The sequence below is a fragment of the Linepithema humile genome, chromosome 1, assembly GCF_040581485.1.
Source record: "Linepithema humile isolate Giens D197 chromosome 1, Lhum_UNIL_v1.0, whole genome shotgun sequence".
Taxonomy (NCBI): Eukaryota; Metazoa; Arthropoda; class Insecta; order Hymenoptera; family Formicidae; genus Linepithema; species Linepithema humile.
In genome coordinates, this window is record NC_090128.1 from 29,532,068 (window position 1) to 29,548,541 (window position 16,474).

Consider the following 16,474-nt stretch of genomic DNA (forward strand, 5'->3'; position numbering starts at 1 on the left):
CATAAACGAATGCACCCTATAAGAGTTTTCACTTCTAATAGCGTTTTCGATTATACAGGATTTGAACGACCCAGGGTTGATCAATCACTATTTTACTATAAATGCAAGTCTTTCATTGGTGGAGAGGTTGCAATGACGTCATTAACCAACCCTGGGTCGTTCAAATCCTGTATAATTGAAAACGCTATAAGTTTGTTTCAATTCAGTTCCACGACGACAGACGGCGTTACGGTGCACAAGTGTCCACTTACAACTGTATCCAACTTTCTGTGTCTTGTATTTTAATATTTGTGTTTGATATCTGAAAGATTAAACGTAAGGTTAAAAAAATAGATAACATGTTATAATGATATTAAACGGAGCGCCAGCTAAGTTCTTTTCTAGGAAATCAGTATATAACACTAATTATACGATAATATAACTCGAGTATACCAATGCCTATGAAAACTATGCACCAGACGTAAATAGAACCAACGTTCGTTACTTGAATGACGAACTTATGCATTTTGCACCTCAGAATACTTGCTGAGTAAAAAGAGAGGATTACAAGGATGTCAAGTGCGGCAGAGAGATTACAAGATACTTATTTTAATGTAATTTTGCTCTGAATCAAGTAGTCCAGTTTTGACGCGCACAGAAATGGCGGATGCTATATTTGTCACGCATTTTGTACTCTTGTTGATATTCGAATCATGTCCAGGTATGAAGATGAACTATTGTAAATTATAAGCTATATTCTTCATATAATGTGTAATTCTAAATGGGATATTTATCTCTTCTCTTGCTCGAATATATGGTTTTAGATATTTGTGTTGTCTACTTCTGACAAAGATTGATAAAGTTTTTGCCACGTAAATTTATGACACGTAAAAATCTGAATAGTTTAGAGTGTGTTTTAAAACTGATTCGTGATTCTTTTTATCAATTTCTGTTATTATTTTTATTATTAGTATAAATATATTGTACGTTATTTTTTTATATTTTTTACTTACACTATCATTCATATTTTTTAGCACAAATTGCAGTAGAGGAAGAAGATGTTACTCTTTTTCCGGAAAAATCCTCTTTATCTGAGCCATTAGATAGTTTTGATAGCCATGTACTTGGCCAAAAACATTTAAAGTGCTATATATGTGAAGATGCCGAGTGTTCATCGTCTAACGATGTCTGCTATAATGCAATTACTGTAAGAATTTTTATATTGTTTTATACTTTATTTTTTTAAATTTAAATTAAATTTTCTTTATATAATATACGTACAAATTTGCATTTTGATTGTATTCTATAGTGCTGGAAATCCAGGGTGAAACAAATCGATGGAAAAGAGTACGTTAGCCGTGGCTGTTTTAAATCAGAGGAGCATAAGTTGTTTATGTGCAATAAACGAGGAGTTCAAAATGGAACCTCTAAAGAAAATTATATTAGAGGAGAATCGGGTATTGTTCAATATTCTATACAATGTTGTCAAGAAGATTTTTGTAATATTGGACCATATCCTACACTGCAAGATTATTCAACCAGTAAGATGTTTATATTTTAGGAGGGAATAGATATAAATCTTAGAGATAAATAAATATCTCGTGAGAAATTTTATATTTATATAAATGTTTATATATAAAATATGTAAGTTGATTTATAATAAAATGATAGATTTTATTAAAAGCAATTTACATTTCTAAATTATTTTTAGATGCCGACAAGGGAAATTATATAGTAAAATTAACATTTGCAATTCTTGGACCAATAATTGGGCTGCTCATCATAGGAGGAATTCTATTCCGTCTGTTGGTGCATCGAACTCTGAAAAAACGGTCAATGGCGCCACGTCGGAATAAACTTATTTTAGATTCTGAAGTTGAACCTTCTGTGCTACATTTCTCTTTCTCTTCGCCTACATCATCCGCCACTTATCATTCACACGAGCTTAGAGCGACGGCTGCTGGTGACAGTACACTCAAAGTACATAAAACTACTTTTTTATATCTATCATATAATAATTATATGTCTTATGTATGTTAATTAACGCTGAAAATGTTTTGTAGGAATATTTAGACGGCCGAAGCTTGACTAGTGGATCCGGCTCTGGATTACCCTTATTAGTACAAAGAACTTTAGCTAAGCAAGTAGCTTTAGTAGAATGTCTCGGCAATGGAAGTGGAGGATTTGGCGGAGAAGTGTGGAGGGGAGTCTGGCATGGCGAGAATGTAGCAGTAAAAATTTATTTCTCACGTGACGAAGCCGCATGGGCTCGAGAGACTGAGGTTTATTCCCAGCTGTTGCCATCCAGACACGACAATATTCTAGGATATGTTGGCAGCGATATGACCAGTAGAGCCAGTTGCACCCAACTCTGGCTGGTGACGCAGTACCATCCGCTCGGTTCGCTCTTTGATCATCTCAACCGATCACCGCATCCATTGACACATCATCAAACACTCAATATATGTCTGAGCATCGCCAACGGCTTGCTTTATCTGCATACGGAGATTCACGGCACTAGAGGCAAACCAGCTATGGCCCATCGCAATCTCAAATCGAAGAATATCCTGGTCAAAACTAATGGCGGTTGCGTTATTGCCGATTTTGCATTAGCAGCTACACAAGATCGTCTTACGGCAGACAGAATTGACTTGCGACAAGGAACAAAACGTTATATGAGCCCTGAAATTCTCGAACAAATGTTAGTAAAATGCTTCTCTTATATTTGCTACAAATTAACCGAATCTCAACGTCTATTCTACATTTTCAGGTTAAACATTGAATGTTTAGAGAGCTTCAGACAAGCTGATATCTATAGTTTAGGACTGATATTATGGGAAGTCTGTCGCAGATGCATAAGCAATGGTGTAGCCCTAGAATATACAATGCCATACAGTGAATGGTTACCAAGCAGTAATCAAGAACCTTCTGTAGAAGAAATGCGTAAATTAGTTTCGCTTGACCAGCGACGGCCGCCACTTCCTAATAGGTGGCATTCTGATCCGGTAAATCATTTTTTTTAAATATTAACATCTATCAAAACTTAACTTAACTCACATGTAGATTACTATTTTGTCTATTTATTTGTGTCATATATTAATATGTGAATAATTGAAATCATTACTCCTTTGACAGACATTGGCTGGGATGGGAAAGTTAATGCGAGAGTGCTGGCATGGGAAACCAGCAGCCAGATTGCCTATTCTTAGGGTAAAGAAGACACTCGTTAAATTAGCAGCTAATGATTCTCGTGTTCATTTACCCCTTGACTGACCAGCGTTCACTTTACTGAGCTCTCTTTCATCTATATATTTATTACTGTTGCTGCGTCAACCTATCATGCACATAATAAGTTCAATCATTGTCATTAGCATTCATGCGTTATCAAACCGTTATATCAAAAAGATAACAAAATATCGTATATTGACATATCGAAGTAACTTTGTTAATGTTTGGCGTATGGGTTTTGTCATTTTATGTTCTATTACTGTTATCATCTCGGAACAATGATAATTAAGTCGAATCCCTCTAATCTTAATACTTCGCAATCGCTCGTTACATCTAACAAGGGAATATGCAGATATCTCCCTCCGATTTTGACGGGCTTTGAATATGTTGTAAAAATAAGAGATACGTATTTTTTATCTGCGTTTTCGCACGTTTAAAAGTTGAAACAACCCCGCACAAATTCAGTGGCCTAGTTTATATTTTACGTCTTATCCATACTATATCGTTTACATTACCATATTAAGCTGTTTAATACGAATTTAGTACGAATATAGTTTTTTACGCGTATCGAGTGATCGGTATAAATTAGTAATCAATAACACGTATTTTCAATTCAGAAAATTACTAATTAAAAATTAATTAATATTCTAAATAATCTCACGCTTTATCGATGCAAGTTCTTTTAAATTGGAAGTTTTTTATTTCAAATATAAAGAAGTAGATCTGTTTATTCAGTTATTTAGTGATACATCATGAAATGTGTAAATCTATCCCATCAATCGGCAATTAATGCATCGAGACTGCAAATTCTTTATTCTAAATTTTTTATATTGCAGAACGAAAAATCTTGTATTTGCAATCATTTAAGAGCGAAAAAAGATATTATTAAGATATTATTAAGATATTATTAAGATATTCTTTAGATATTCTTTCACATGCTTTCTCATTCTGACATGATCACACAATCGCCATGCAAATGTGAGAAACAATAGAAAAATACCTAACATAAGAAATTAAGATTATTATAAGATACACTAGCCTATTCAAAATAAAAAGGAGTTAAATATAGAGGGATTCGACTGTATTAAATATATAAACTTCGTCAAACCAAATCACTAGAGAAATATCGTAAATTCTACAGAGAAACAATTGTTCGAAATTATTTATTAAGATAAATATAGAAATTTTATTCTGTTCACAATCTGTAGCGAACGATCATAGCCATATAACTTTTTTAACCATGATTAATTTTAATAATTAATTTTAATAATGATTGAATGAAATCACATTATTTTAAGTGCTTTTCTAAGTAATTTTAAACAAGATTAGCTCGGCTGGCTTTTCTATACTAAGCCCTATTTGTAATAACGCCAAAAGTATGAACTTATTTCCACATAAATTTTGCGGAAAATTCTTTTATATTAAAAATCTTTTGAATATTGGGCCTAGTATCAACAACTCAAACAAATAATCAAAAGATATTTGTAAATAATATGTATTGATAATTATCATTACATGTCTTTCTTATCATAGAATCATAATCATCAGTGAATTATAAATGAAAATAAGTGGTACGAAAGTAAGCAGATTGTCATGGCAAACATTTCTGTACAATACTTTGAACATAATTTCATGAACTGCTTTCGTACTCGATGTTTATATATAAATAGTTAATGCACTACTAAAAACATATAGTAGTACGTAGTATAATTAGATGTAATACAATTATTGTACAAAGATTTTTATGTAACAAACACTATACATTGACTTAACACGAATATGTCAACATGATGTGATAGACTGTCTCAAAATCAATTATTCCTTAAGAGGTAATAATAGTAATCTTTTTAACAATGTGCTGTTATTTGAACTATGACTACCTATGCATTGCTCTAAGAATTGACGGAGATGTGATGATTCATTCGTGTGCAATAAGATTATAAATACGTATCTCCATATTAAAGGCTCTAATTCAACAGGGCATTCAAGAAGTTTAGGAAATAAGTGTGTTGCGTGTCTCCAATCTTGACGAGCAATATAAGATTGCATCTCCGACAATACTAAACTCTTTGAGAAAACCGTTCTATTTTTCTTATCACCTTCGCAATTTTTGCAATAATGAGCAATCTTGTCCTTTGGAATTTCCTTATTCCCGCTTCTTTTTCTCTCAATGTTATGTTGCTGTATAAGCTTTACAGCTTTATCCTAAACAGATATAATATTTGATATAGCATTTGATTATGTTATTTAAAATATATTATCAGCATTGCTGTAATAAATTACATACCACACTAGATTTTGTAATTTTGCGGGGCGATGTTAAATCTTGTGACATGGTTTCAATGTATGCAGTACATAAATATCGTTTCTTCTTATCCTTGTTCGATATCTTGGTATGTATACGATAATTACATTAGCGTGAATAATTTAAATAGTATGTATGTAATTCTGCGTATATAATTCGGACGTATGATCACATGTCCTTCAAACAACGTTAGTAAAACAAACACTGTAATTTAAAATTAGGTTAGGTATAATTATGTTTGAGAATATTGATTCATCTTTTCCCTTCTTTTTAAAATATTACATACATTACGTGTAGAAAAATTCACATTTTTAATGACTTAAAAACACTTTTTTAATATACTATCGTTTCCGTACTTTATGATTTTAATTTTCTCATTTCACGCATCTTACAGAAGTTTGTTCTTTGTCGCTACACTTTTTGTACTAGTGCAAGAAGTGTACACTGATAAATTCATATTTATTTTAGCTTCGAAATATCCTTTTTAAAAAATATAGGTTTTTAAATCTTTTTAAAATAAAATAGTAAATTATTAATCAAAATTAAAACTCTGAACGCCAAAGAATATCTTATAATGTGGAAAATATATATCATATTTGGAATTTCTTTCACTCACGGCAAGGGAAGGTTTAGGGCCACTTTGGGCCACTTTTTCCAACGTCGGTTAAGCCTAACCGTCCGTTAACTTTTCAGAATAGCCAACTTCGAAACTTGTAACTAAAATACACGTCATCGATTCTAACTGATCCTAACCTGTAATCTTTTAGCACGGTGACGGCACGTTAAATACACAATAAAAAGAAAGTGATATAAAAGTGAAAGAGTATATAAATATATTAACAATTAAAAATAGATAACAATGCAACGATCAAGAAACTTCACAACTAGTGATAAAAATAGTTTATTAGACATTATTTTTTTATATCGACACATAATAGAAAATAAAGAATGCAATAATAATGGGCTTGTTCGTTTTAGCTACACTGGGGCTGCTCTGGGTCTGCTCTACACAGGATAATACAGAACAGATAAATAGTTTGTCCTGTATTATCTTGTTTAGAGCAGACCCAGAGCTGCCCCAGTGCAGCTAAAACGAACAAGCCCAATATAATTTTAAAAAAAGATGAAACGTGGGCAAATGTTACAAAGGAATTTAATGCACGTAATACGATACAACGAACAGAAAAAAATTTAAAATATTTATGGGATAATATAAAAAAAGAAACAAGAAAATATTGCGCTACATTTAAGCGAGAAATTTATAAAACAGGTATAAATGTTATATCGTGCCTTTTATGTCAAAACCACGAATGTGCAAATTTTAATCTCAAACGACAAATGCATTATATTAAAAAAATAATATAAAGGTGCTGTATTTTTTATTGTATTTAATGTTATTACTATTATAAATACATCTAAAATGTCATTATTTTTTGTAAAAGGTTATTAATAATAACAATTTCTTTCTTTAAGTTGATAATCTGTTTTTATTTATTTATATTTAAAAAATTAATAAAATATATTATTGTTGCCTTTAATGTTTTTTTGAAGTTTCTTTGACATGCTTCAAAGTAACCTGCAATTATTAAATTTGTAGATACATAATTTCATATTATATCTTATTTGTAATAATTTCATATATATATATATATATATATATATATATAATATATATAATTCATTTCAATATTACCTTTTAAAATATTCTAAAATTAATTTTTCTCGTTCATTATTATTATTTCTAGAATTTAAATCAGCATTTTGTATTTGTATAATAGTATTATCACATTGTTCAGAATTACTAATTAAGTTTGAATTATGTTCCTGTTGGGCAATATTATGCAAAACGGCTGTTGCTATTATAATAGGAAATGTATTTTCAACTGTGCGACATCGCATTCCAATTGATAAAATAGCAAATCTTCTTTTCCAAATGCCAAAACATCTTTCAATTCTTGTACGTGTTCGAATTTGAGCTTCATTATATAAATGTTCTTCTGGTGTTGTGGGATGTAACAACGGTGTCATTAAATATGGTAGATTTGGATACCCAGAATCTGCAAGAAGTAAACTGTCACCAAATGTATGTGCATCAAATAAGGTTTTAATTCTAGAATGATTAAAAATTGTAGAATCATGTGTTGATCCTGGCCAACGTGCTACAATATCAATTATTTCTAATTTGGCATTTATTATGACTTGCACATTTATAGAAAAAAAGCCTTTTCTATTGCGATATAATTCGCAATTTTCTCCTCCTAAAATACAAATATATTATTTGTTAATTACAAATATATAATTTTGTAAGCTAAGAATAAGTTCAAGTATTACATACCAAATGATTCCACTTTAATATGTGTGCAATCCATACAACCAATAACACGAATAAATTTGGCTACTTTGAAAAATTTTTGTTCATTTTCTCGAATTTCCTCAGATAAAAGAGGTAATTTTATAAAATCGTTTCGTAATGCAGCAATCTCAGGAGATACTCTATGAATAATTTTGTGAGCGCTTGTTTCACTAATTCCACAAAAATCAGCAGCTGTTATTAAAAAGCATCCAGTTGCATAAAATCTGAGTGCAACCAATAATTGAATGACTGGTGGAATAGCAGCATTACTGAAATAACACATAAAATGATATTAAAATATTGTTCATAGAAACGTAATTGTGTACACTTCTTTTTTGGAAAATTTATTTTATACTACTTGGTTTTGTATTTATAAATATTATTATTTATACCGATTAGTATTATATTGTATTTTATTTTCGATTTTTTGTAATAACATTTCAAAACTTTTTTTTGATATTACAAATCTTCTTTGAAAATCTTTTTCTTCACAAATATTAAAATAATTGTTGCGTAATTTTATAATATGTAATTTTTTGAAATTTTTTTTATTTAAATTATCACACTCATCACTTTCATCATTATAAAAATTGTCATATTCCGAAAACCAATTATCATTAATAATATCCATGACAGCAGCTCAACAGTTGTTTAGGTTATGAGAGAAATTTTCTCTTTCTACTACAATATTTTGTTCTTCATGTTGGCAATCCTGTAACAGTCGGTTAAAGTTAACCGACGTTGGAAAAAGTGGCCCTAAGGGCCACTTTTTCCAACGTCGGTTAACTTTAACCGACTGGTAACTTTTCAGAATAGCCAACTAAAAACTCGAAATTTGTATATGTATATGTATATACAAGTTTCGAGTTTTTAGTTGGCTATTCTGAAAAGTTACCAGTCGGTTAAAGTTAACCGATGTTGGAAAAAGTGGCCCTTAGGGCCACTTTTTCCAACGTCGGTTAACTTTAACCGACTGTTACAGGATTGCCAACATGAAGAACAAAATATTGTAGTAGAAAGAGAAAATTTCTCTCATAACCTAAACAACTGTTGAGCTGCTGTCATGGATATTATTAATGATAATTGGTTTTCGGAATATGACAATTTTTATAATGATGAAAGTGATGAGTGTGATAATTTAAATAAAAAAAATTTCAAAAAATTACATATTATAAAATTACGCAACAATTATTTTAATATTTGTGAAGAAAAAGATTTTCAAAGAAGATTTGTAATATCAAAAAAAAGTTTTGAAATGTTATTACAAAAAATCGAAAATAAAATACAATATAATACTAATCGGTATAAATAATAATATTTATAAATACAAAACCAAGTAGTATAAAATAAATTTTCCAAAAAAGAAGTGTACACAATTACGTTTCTATGAACAATATTTTAATATCATTTTATGTGTTATTTCAGTAATGCTGCTATTCCACCAGTCATTCAATTATTGGTTGCACTCAGATTTTATGCAACTGGATGCTTTTTAATAACAGCTGCTGATTTTTGTGGAATTAGTGAAACAAGCGCTCACAAAATTATTCATAGAGTATCTCCTGAGATTGCTGCATTACGAAACGATTTTATAAAATTACCTCTTTTATCTGAGGAAATTCGAGAAAATGAACAAAAATTTTTCAAAGTAGCCAAATTTATTCGTGTTATTGGTTGTATGGATTGCACACATATTAAAGTGGAATCATTTGGTATGTAATACTTGAACTTATTCTTAGCTTACAAAATTATATATTTGTAATTAACAAATAATATATTTGTATTTTAGGAGGAGAAAATTGCGAATTATATCGCAATAGAAAAGGCTTTTTTTCTATAAATGTGCAAGTCATAATAAATGCCAAATTAGAAATAATTGATATTGTAGCACGTTGGCCAGGATCAACACATGATTCTACAATTTTTAATCATTCTAGAATTAAAACCTTATTTGATGCACATACATTTGGTGACAGTTTACTTCTTGCAGATTCTGGGTATCCAAATCTACCATATTTAATGACACCGTTGTTACATCCCACAACACCAGAAGAACATTTATATAATGAAGCTCAAATTCGAACACGTACAAGAATTGAAAGATGTTTTGGCATTTGGAAAAGAAGATTTGCTATTTTATCAATTGGAATGCGATGTCGCACAGTTGAAAATACATTTCCTATTATAATAGCAACAGCCGTTTTGCATAATATTGCCCAACAGGAACATAATTCAAACTTAATTAGTAATTCTGAACAATGTGATAATACTATTATACAAATACAAAATGCTGATTTAAATTCTAGAAATAATAATAATGAACGAGAAAAATTAATTTTAGAATATTTTAAAAGGTAATATTGAAATGAATTATATATATATATATATATATATATATATATATATATATATGAAATTATTACAAATAAGATATAATATGAAATTATGTATCTACAAATTTAATAATTGCAGGTTACTTTGAAGCATGTCAAAGAAACTTCAAAAAAACATTAAAGGCAACAATAATATATTTTATTAATTTTTTAAATATAAATAAATAAAAACAGATTATCAACTTAAAGAAAGAAATTGTTATTATTAATAACCTTTTACAAAAAATAATGACATTTTAGATGTATTTATAATAGTAATAACATTAAATACAATAAAAAATACAGCACCTTTATATTATTTTTTTAATATAATGCATTTGTCGTTTGAGATTAAAATTTGCACATTCGTGGTTTTGACATAAAAGGCACGATATAACATTTATACCTGTTTTATAAATTTCTCGCTTAAATGTAGCGCAATATTTTCTTGTTTCTTTTTTTATATTATCCCATAAATATTTTAAATTTTTTTCTGTTTGTTGTATCGTATTACGTGCATTAAATTCCTTTGTAACATTTGCCCACGTTTCATCTTTTTTTAAAATTATATTATTATTGCATTCTTTATTTTCTATTATGTGTCGATATAAAAAAATAATGTCTAATAAACTATTTTTATCACTAGTTGTGAAGTTTCTTGATCGTTGCATTGTTATCTATTTTTAATTGTTAATATATTTATATACTCTTTCACTTTTATATCACTTTCTTTTTATTGTGTATTTAACGTGCCGTCACCGTGCTAAAAGATTACAGGTTAGGATCAGTTAGAATCGATGACGTGTATTTTAGTTACAAGTTTCGAAGTTGGCTATTCTGAAAAGTTAACGGACGGTTAGGCTTAACCGACGTTGGAAAAAGTGGCCCTTAGTGGGGTTGTTTACATACGCTTTGTAGCCTACGTGCTCTATGTCCTCTCTCCCTCACTTCCACGCTTTCTCTCTCGCACGCGTTATCGGCACGCACATTCCTTTCCCCTACTCCTAAATCACACTTGAATCCTTCGACACGACCAGTGATGCCAATTCGAGCTCGCTGGTACCATGGGTACCGTAGTGGAGGGGATACCCACCGTGTGCTCGCCGAGCCACACGTACGTGTGACGTAAGCGATTCTCGCTTGTGTGCACGCTTCCCCTACCACGGAGCTCTGGTGCTGGCCGGCTCGAGTTTGCATCACTGCTCCTGAGTTGTTACTATTCGCACGGCGGCACTTGAGCGAGACAGACCGTTCGCGTATCGGCGCGTTATTCCCCTCCCCCTAACTACCCCCAATTCTTATTACTTCTCAGTTTTTCACCTTCCTTCCCCTTTCTACCATTACCTGTTGCGTACATGGCAGCGTGTCGAACGCGTATTCCGTGCGATGAGCGATATTCGAGTTTAACTTTCATTCTAATATGAGAAAATACGCGTCGGGAGTGTCGGCTAAAATATCGTATGATTATTGTAACATCGTTCCGCTGTAATTTCACAGTAATATAAAACGCGGAGTGCCGTTTAAAGTGCCGTGCGCTTTTCATATTTGCGTCGCGATCGCGTGTAAATACTTTATAGACAACTGAGAGGAGGAGGAGTTATACCGAGAGTTATAGCGAATCTATAGATGAACGTATTTTTGCTGTATAACAAATATTGGGACACGATTTTTTTTTACTTTAGGCTTGGCTCGGGGGAGGGAAAGGTCGGTTTCAATCATAAAATCTCCACTACGGCAGGGCAATCTTCGGTTCTACGTGCAGCGCGCTAGTTGTACAGATAGCCGGACTGTCGAAGGTAGTCGAGGACGGCTACCGGAGTTAGTCAAACGCTACCGATTGCTTTTCAGATGTCTTGTATCTAGTCGGTTGATTGGATGACTAATCACCTCATCTTCTTCGAGCTTATCTTTGCCTTCTGTTTTGAGAGAATCGTGCCCCAATTGGTAAATGTGGTCGTCTGAAACGCGGACGGAATTCGCGCGTAACGTCACAGCTTGGACAATTCGATTCGATTCGCCTGTGATGTCGGGAGTGCCGTTTTAAGTATCGCGCGATTTTCGTATTCAGGTACGCATGCGAGCAATGCATGCGCCGCGAACGCGTGAGATTCAATGTGAGTGCTTCGAAGGACCACTGAAAGGAGGAGGAGGCTCAGGAGGAGCATCGGGCGCCGGCGGAGCAACTTTACGGTAAGCAGTAATTCATTTATTTGTTGAAAATATTGTACATTAAAATATTTGAAAGACAAAATATTTACATTAGTTAATATTTATCATTATTAGAATTTATTCGCATATTTTTTACTTTTTATTTAAATAATTAAACTTTTTTAATAATTCTTTTATTACATATGTTGTGTGTCGAAAGACCACAACGTAATAATTATAGGTTAATTAGGCAATAACAATAATAAACATTTAGAAGGCCATTAATCGAGGCCACTTCTCGAGAATCCTGTGACAAAAGTTATTTAATTATTAAACAATTAGGCGCTGACGCGAGCACTCGTTCTTAGAAGCCCGAGTGTCACTTGCGTCTAAAGTAGGTTAAACAGATCAGCATTTTGGTAACACAATGGATCGATATAGTTCAAGTCTCATTGTGTTCCGAATACTGATCCGTATAAATTAAGGCGGCACACAAGGCGCCGCGGGGTTTTTATCAGCAAAGTTCCGGACGAAGCACGACACGTCGCGTACACGCGTAACCACGGTAGTACGGTCGCCGAATAAGTGAGGTGACAAGTGTAATAAGAAGATACCAAATAAAAGCTATTCTATATATATTCAGAAGTGCCTAATTATTCTACACTCTCCGAGCCAAAGCCCCCTTGACCAGCACGGCGAATCCCGAATCTTTACGCAGCGCCTACCGCCACCAAAGTAGGCGCAACAAATTGGTGGCAGCGGTGGGATTCGCCATCTTTACCGTTTACCTGGATGTTCTGAATACCCTGATGACCTGGGCACGGCTGCAGCTGGACCAAGAAGCCTAACTCGAAGAGTTAGAAGCGCAGGCGCCAGAGCTAAAAACAACGCAAAACGAAAGTTAAAGTGTTGAAACTGGTGACCAAGAAAGTGACAAGGCCGAAGCAACCCGCAGCAGCAAACAGCAGAGGGACAGCGTGAGCCTAGCAGAACGCCGCAGGAGCTGAATCAGCGCAACCTGAGCAGAGCGGCCTTATCGCAGAGACGAACCGCGACCTGCCTCAACAGCCGACAGCCGGACGCAGAAGACAGCCCGACGCAACGGCACGAGCAGCGATTCAACATGCGAGCGATAATAATTCTGTAAGTTACTGACAAAAAAATTGTACACCAAAAAGTAAGCGGCGTTAATGTCCGAAGAACGCGATAACCCCAACGTGCAACTTAATCGATCCTGGCTATTCAGCAGCCAAGGCCAACGAGCGATAAGCGCACTTATAAACCCGAGTCAGGGAACACAGCGTGCGACACACGGAAATCGCGAACTCGAAACACAGAGTTCTAGTACCGAAAACGCGAGCGAGAATCCGGAAGTCCACGAGAATATAGAAGTAAATCGACACTACTCTTTCGGGGAAATAGATACTAGTCTAATACCCAAAAGCGAGGATAGGGAAACGCGTCGAAACAGACAAATAGGCAGTAGAACACCGAGTCGCGCGTCAGCAAATAGCGAGTCCGAACTGACCTCATACGATAGCAGTATATTCGATCCGCGCGAGATAAGATACCGGAGCACGATGGCCCAAGCACCGCGCAACATAACTGCCAGCGAGGTAGACGAGGATATAGAATCGTTACGCGAACAACTAAGTAACGAGGGCGAAGAGACCGTAATAGAGGCTGGAACGCATAGAAATCGCGAAACTGAGCAGATGGAAATAATGGTCGAATTTATGAGCGACATGCGAGTTCAACTACAAGGGATACAGGAACACTTCCACACGCAAATACTACGCTTACAAGAGCAGTTCGTCGATCTACAAGAACAGCAACGCGATATAAGAAACACGATCCGACCAGTCGCGTTCGGGCCTGATAATAGGGCACAGGTTTCACCACGACGTGTAACAGAGACGAACGTGACATACGGACGTGGCCCATCCGATATACGAAGTAGGTCCCTACCCGCGACCAGCTACATGCAATTAAAAGAGGCGCGGAGTATAATACCGGAAATTGACGGTACCTCGCAGCACAAAATTCAAGAATTTTTAAGCGCAAGCACATATGCAATGGAAAGCATAAATCCTACAGAAGAGTCACAGTTACTCAAGGCCATATTGTGCACTAAGCTAAAGGGAAAGGTCATGCTCGATTTCCAGACGCGAAACATACAAACGTTCGCGGAACTGAAGCAAGAACTCGAGGTATGCTATACGACCCGTAAAAGCATTGCTCACCTGCAGTTAGAGTTTAACACACTCAAGCAAAAGCAGGGGGAGGGCGCTCAAGCATATGGCCTGCGAGTGGATCAGCTCGCAATGAAACTCTATGAGTCAACGATTGAAGGCAAGGGACACACCGTGGCCGAAAAGAACACGATTAAGGGAACAATACAAGGCCAGGCCCTGCAAAATTTTCAATTAGGATTGCAGGAGGACATAAAAATAATAGTCCGATCGCGGAACTACAGCAATCTGCAAGAGGCGATAGCAGTGGCTGCCTCAGAAGAAAAAATGAGAGGCCCAAACGCAATGAATAAGCCTAATTACAAAGCGGTAGGTACCACGCGAGAAAAACCACCGCAATGTGCAAAATGTGGCAAATGGGGCCACCACGGACGCGAATGCCGCACAAGTCGCTTCGCTAACCGATTCAACTTACCCAAGGCGGATGGACAAAGAGTAAACGCTCTTGAAAAATATTGCAAGCATTGCAAAAAGACAGGACACTTGCGCGACGAGTGTTGGCTGCTAAACGGCCGACCCGAAAAGGGGGCCAACTCAAACGATAATGTACGCCCAAGAGCCATTAAATACACTAAAAGTGATAAGGGCAAGGGCGACGATAGCGACAACGAGAGCGAGGTCACTGCCAAGAGAACAGCTCGACCAGCAAAAACTCTACAAGTCGCACATACTGATAAAATAGCGCAAACAAACACGGATTTGGATCTAATTAAAATCCCTGTTAAAGAAATAAAAGGAGAAATATCTACCATGCTAGTGGATACCGGCGCTACATTAACATTAATAAAGTTAAAACATCTGAAGGGAGAAACGCTAATCTATGACGAAAAAATTACATTAATTGGCGCCACCGGAAGAAAAACGGAAACTTTGGGGATAATTGAAGCCAATATACCCATGCGCAACAAGCGCATAAGACACAAGATACATGTAGTGGGAGATGATTTCCCCATAACACATGAAGGAATTCTGGGCGCAGATTTTTTGAAACGGCATGTGACGCATTGGGAGTACCCCACTAAGCGATTAACCATAGGAGAAACTACATTCAAGCTGTTTCCTTATAAGAAAATAACATTGGCACCACGAAGTGAAACAGTCGTGCAGGCCACGACAAGCGAAAACGCTCTAGGAGTCGTGCACGTATTGGAGACACGACCAGGGGTGATCATCGGCGGTTGTTTAGTAAACGCCAGTGACTATAGCTGTCCCATAAGCGTAATAAACACCACCGACGAAGAGATCGAAATACAAGCCCCACACGTCGATATTGAGCCCATAGAAAATAAGGTGGAAGCACAAATCTTAACCACCGGAAAATGCAAAGAGGAAGATACAGTACCTTTATCGCGTATTGGAAAAATAAAGAAGTCAATAAGGACCGAGCATATGAATTGCGAAGAAGAAAAAGCAATATTGGCAATCTGCGAAAAATACAGTGACATATTTCATTTGGACGGAGAACCCCTGACCTGCACCGAGGCACTGCAACACGAGATCGTAACTCGAGCCGGTACGGCACCCGCGAATACGCGACCGTATAGATTACCGGAGAAGCATAAGGCCGAAGTAAATAGACAGGTACAGGAAATGCTAAGAAACGATATCGTACGTCCAAGCTCGAGTCAATGGAACGCACCACTTTTGGTGGTACCGAAGAAAACAGACGCTTCGGGAAAACCTAAAATGCGAGTCGTGGTCGATTTCCGAAAATTAAACGACTTAACAGTCGAAGACTCTTTTCCACTGCCAAATATAACAGATATTTTGGACCAACTAGGGAATTCGAAATATTTTACAACATTAGATCTGGCATCGGGCTATCATCAAATACCCA

General features: G+C 35.0%; 3 protein-coding genes and 2 long non-coding RNA genes across 5 annotated transcripts; 2 read left to right on the forward strand and 3 right to left on the reverse strand.

The window, feature by feature from the left end:
* Positions 1-260: 260 nt before the first annotated feature.
* Positions 261-5,272, forward strand: LOC105668812 (activin receptor type-1). Its single transcript, XM_012361430.2, has 7 exons — positions 261-700; positions 1,014-1,186; positions 1,289-1,520; positions 1,691-1,959; positions 2,043-2,680; positions 2,750-2,984; positions 3,115-5,272. The coding sequence occupies exons 1-7, from the start codon at positions 640-642 to the stop codon at positions 3,250-3,252; spliced, it is 1,746 nt and encodes a 581-aa protein (XP_012216853.1). The 5' UTR covers positions 261-639; the 3' UTR covers positions 3,253-5,272.
* A 300-nt stretch (positions 5,273-5,572) lies between these two features.
* LOC105668846 (uncharacterized) lies at positions 5,573-6,122 on the reverse strand. Its single transcript, XR_001100180.2, has 2 exons — positions 5,799-6,122; positions 5,573-5,716 (listed from the first exon to the last, which is right to left on the reverse strand). It is a non-coding gene; the product is annotated as an uncharacterized lncRNA (long non-coding RNA).
* Positions 6,123-6,971: 849 nt separating this feature from the next.
* LOC136997054 (putative nuclease HARBI1) lies at positions 6,972-8,569 on the reverse strand. The gene is made up of 4 exons (XM_067347234.1): positions 8,258-8,569; positions 7,848-8,134; positions 7,206-7,770; positions 6,972-7,088 (listed from the first exon to the last, which is right to left on the reverse strand). Exons 1-4 carry the CDS (start codon positions 8,494-8,496, stop codon positions 7,079-7,081), a joined length of 1,101 nt encoding a protein of 366 aa, XP_067203335.1. The 5' UTR covers positions 8,497-8,569; the 3' UTR covers positions 6,972-7,078.
* Positions 8,570-8,851: 282 nt separating this feature from the next.
* On the forward strand, positions 8,852-10,223 carry LOC136997055 (putative nuclease HARBI1). Its single transcript, XM_067347235.1, has 3 exons — positions 8,852-9,167; positions 9,291-9,577; positions 9,655-10,223. Exons 1-3 carry the CDS (start codon positions 8,929-8,931, stop codon positions 10,221-10,223), a joined length of 1,095 nt encoding a protein of 364 aa, XP_067203336.1. The 5' UTR covers positions 8,852-8,928.
* A 152-nt stretch (positions 10,224-10,375) lies between these two features.
* Positions 10,376-11,559, reverse strand: LOC136997059 (uncharacterized). The gene is made up of 2 exons (XR_010887874.1): positions 11,147-11,559; positions 10,376-11,074 (listed from the first exon to the last, which is right to left on the reverse strand). It is a non-coding gene; the product is annotated as an uncharacterized lncRNA (long non-coding RNA).
* Between the last annotated feature and the right edge of the window lie 4,915 nt (positions 11,560-16,474).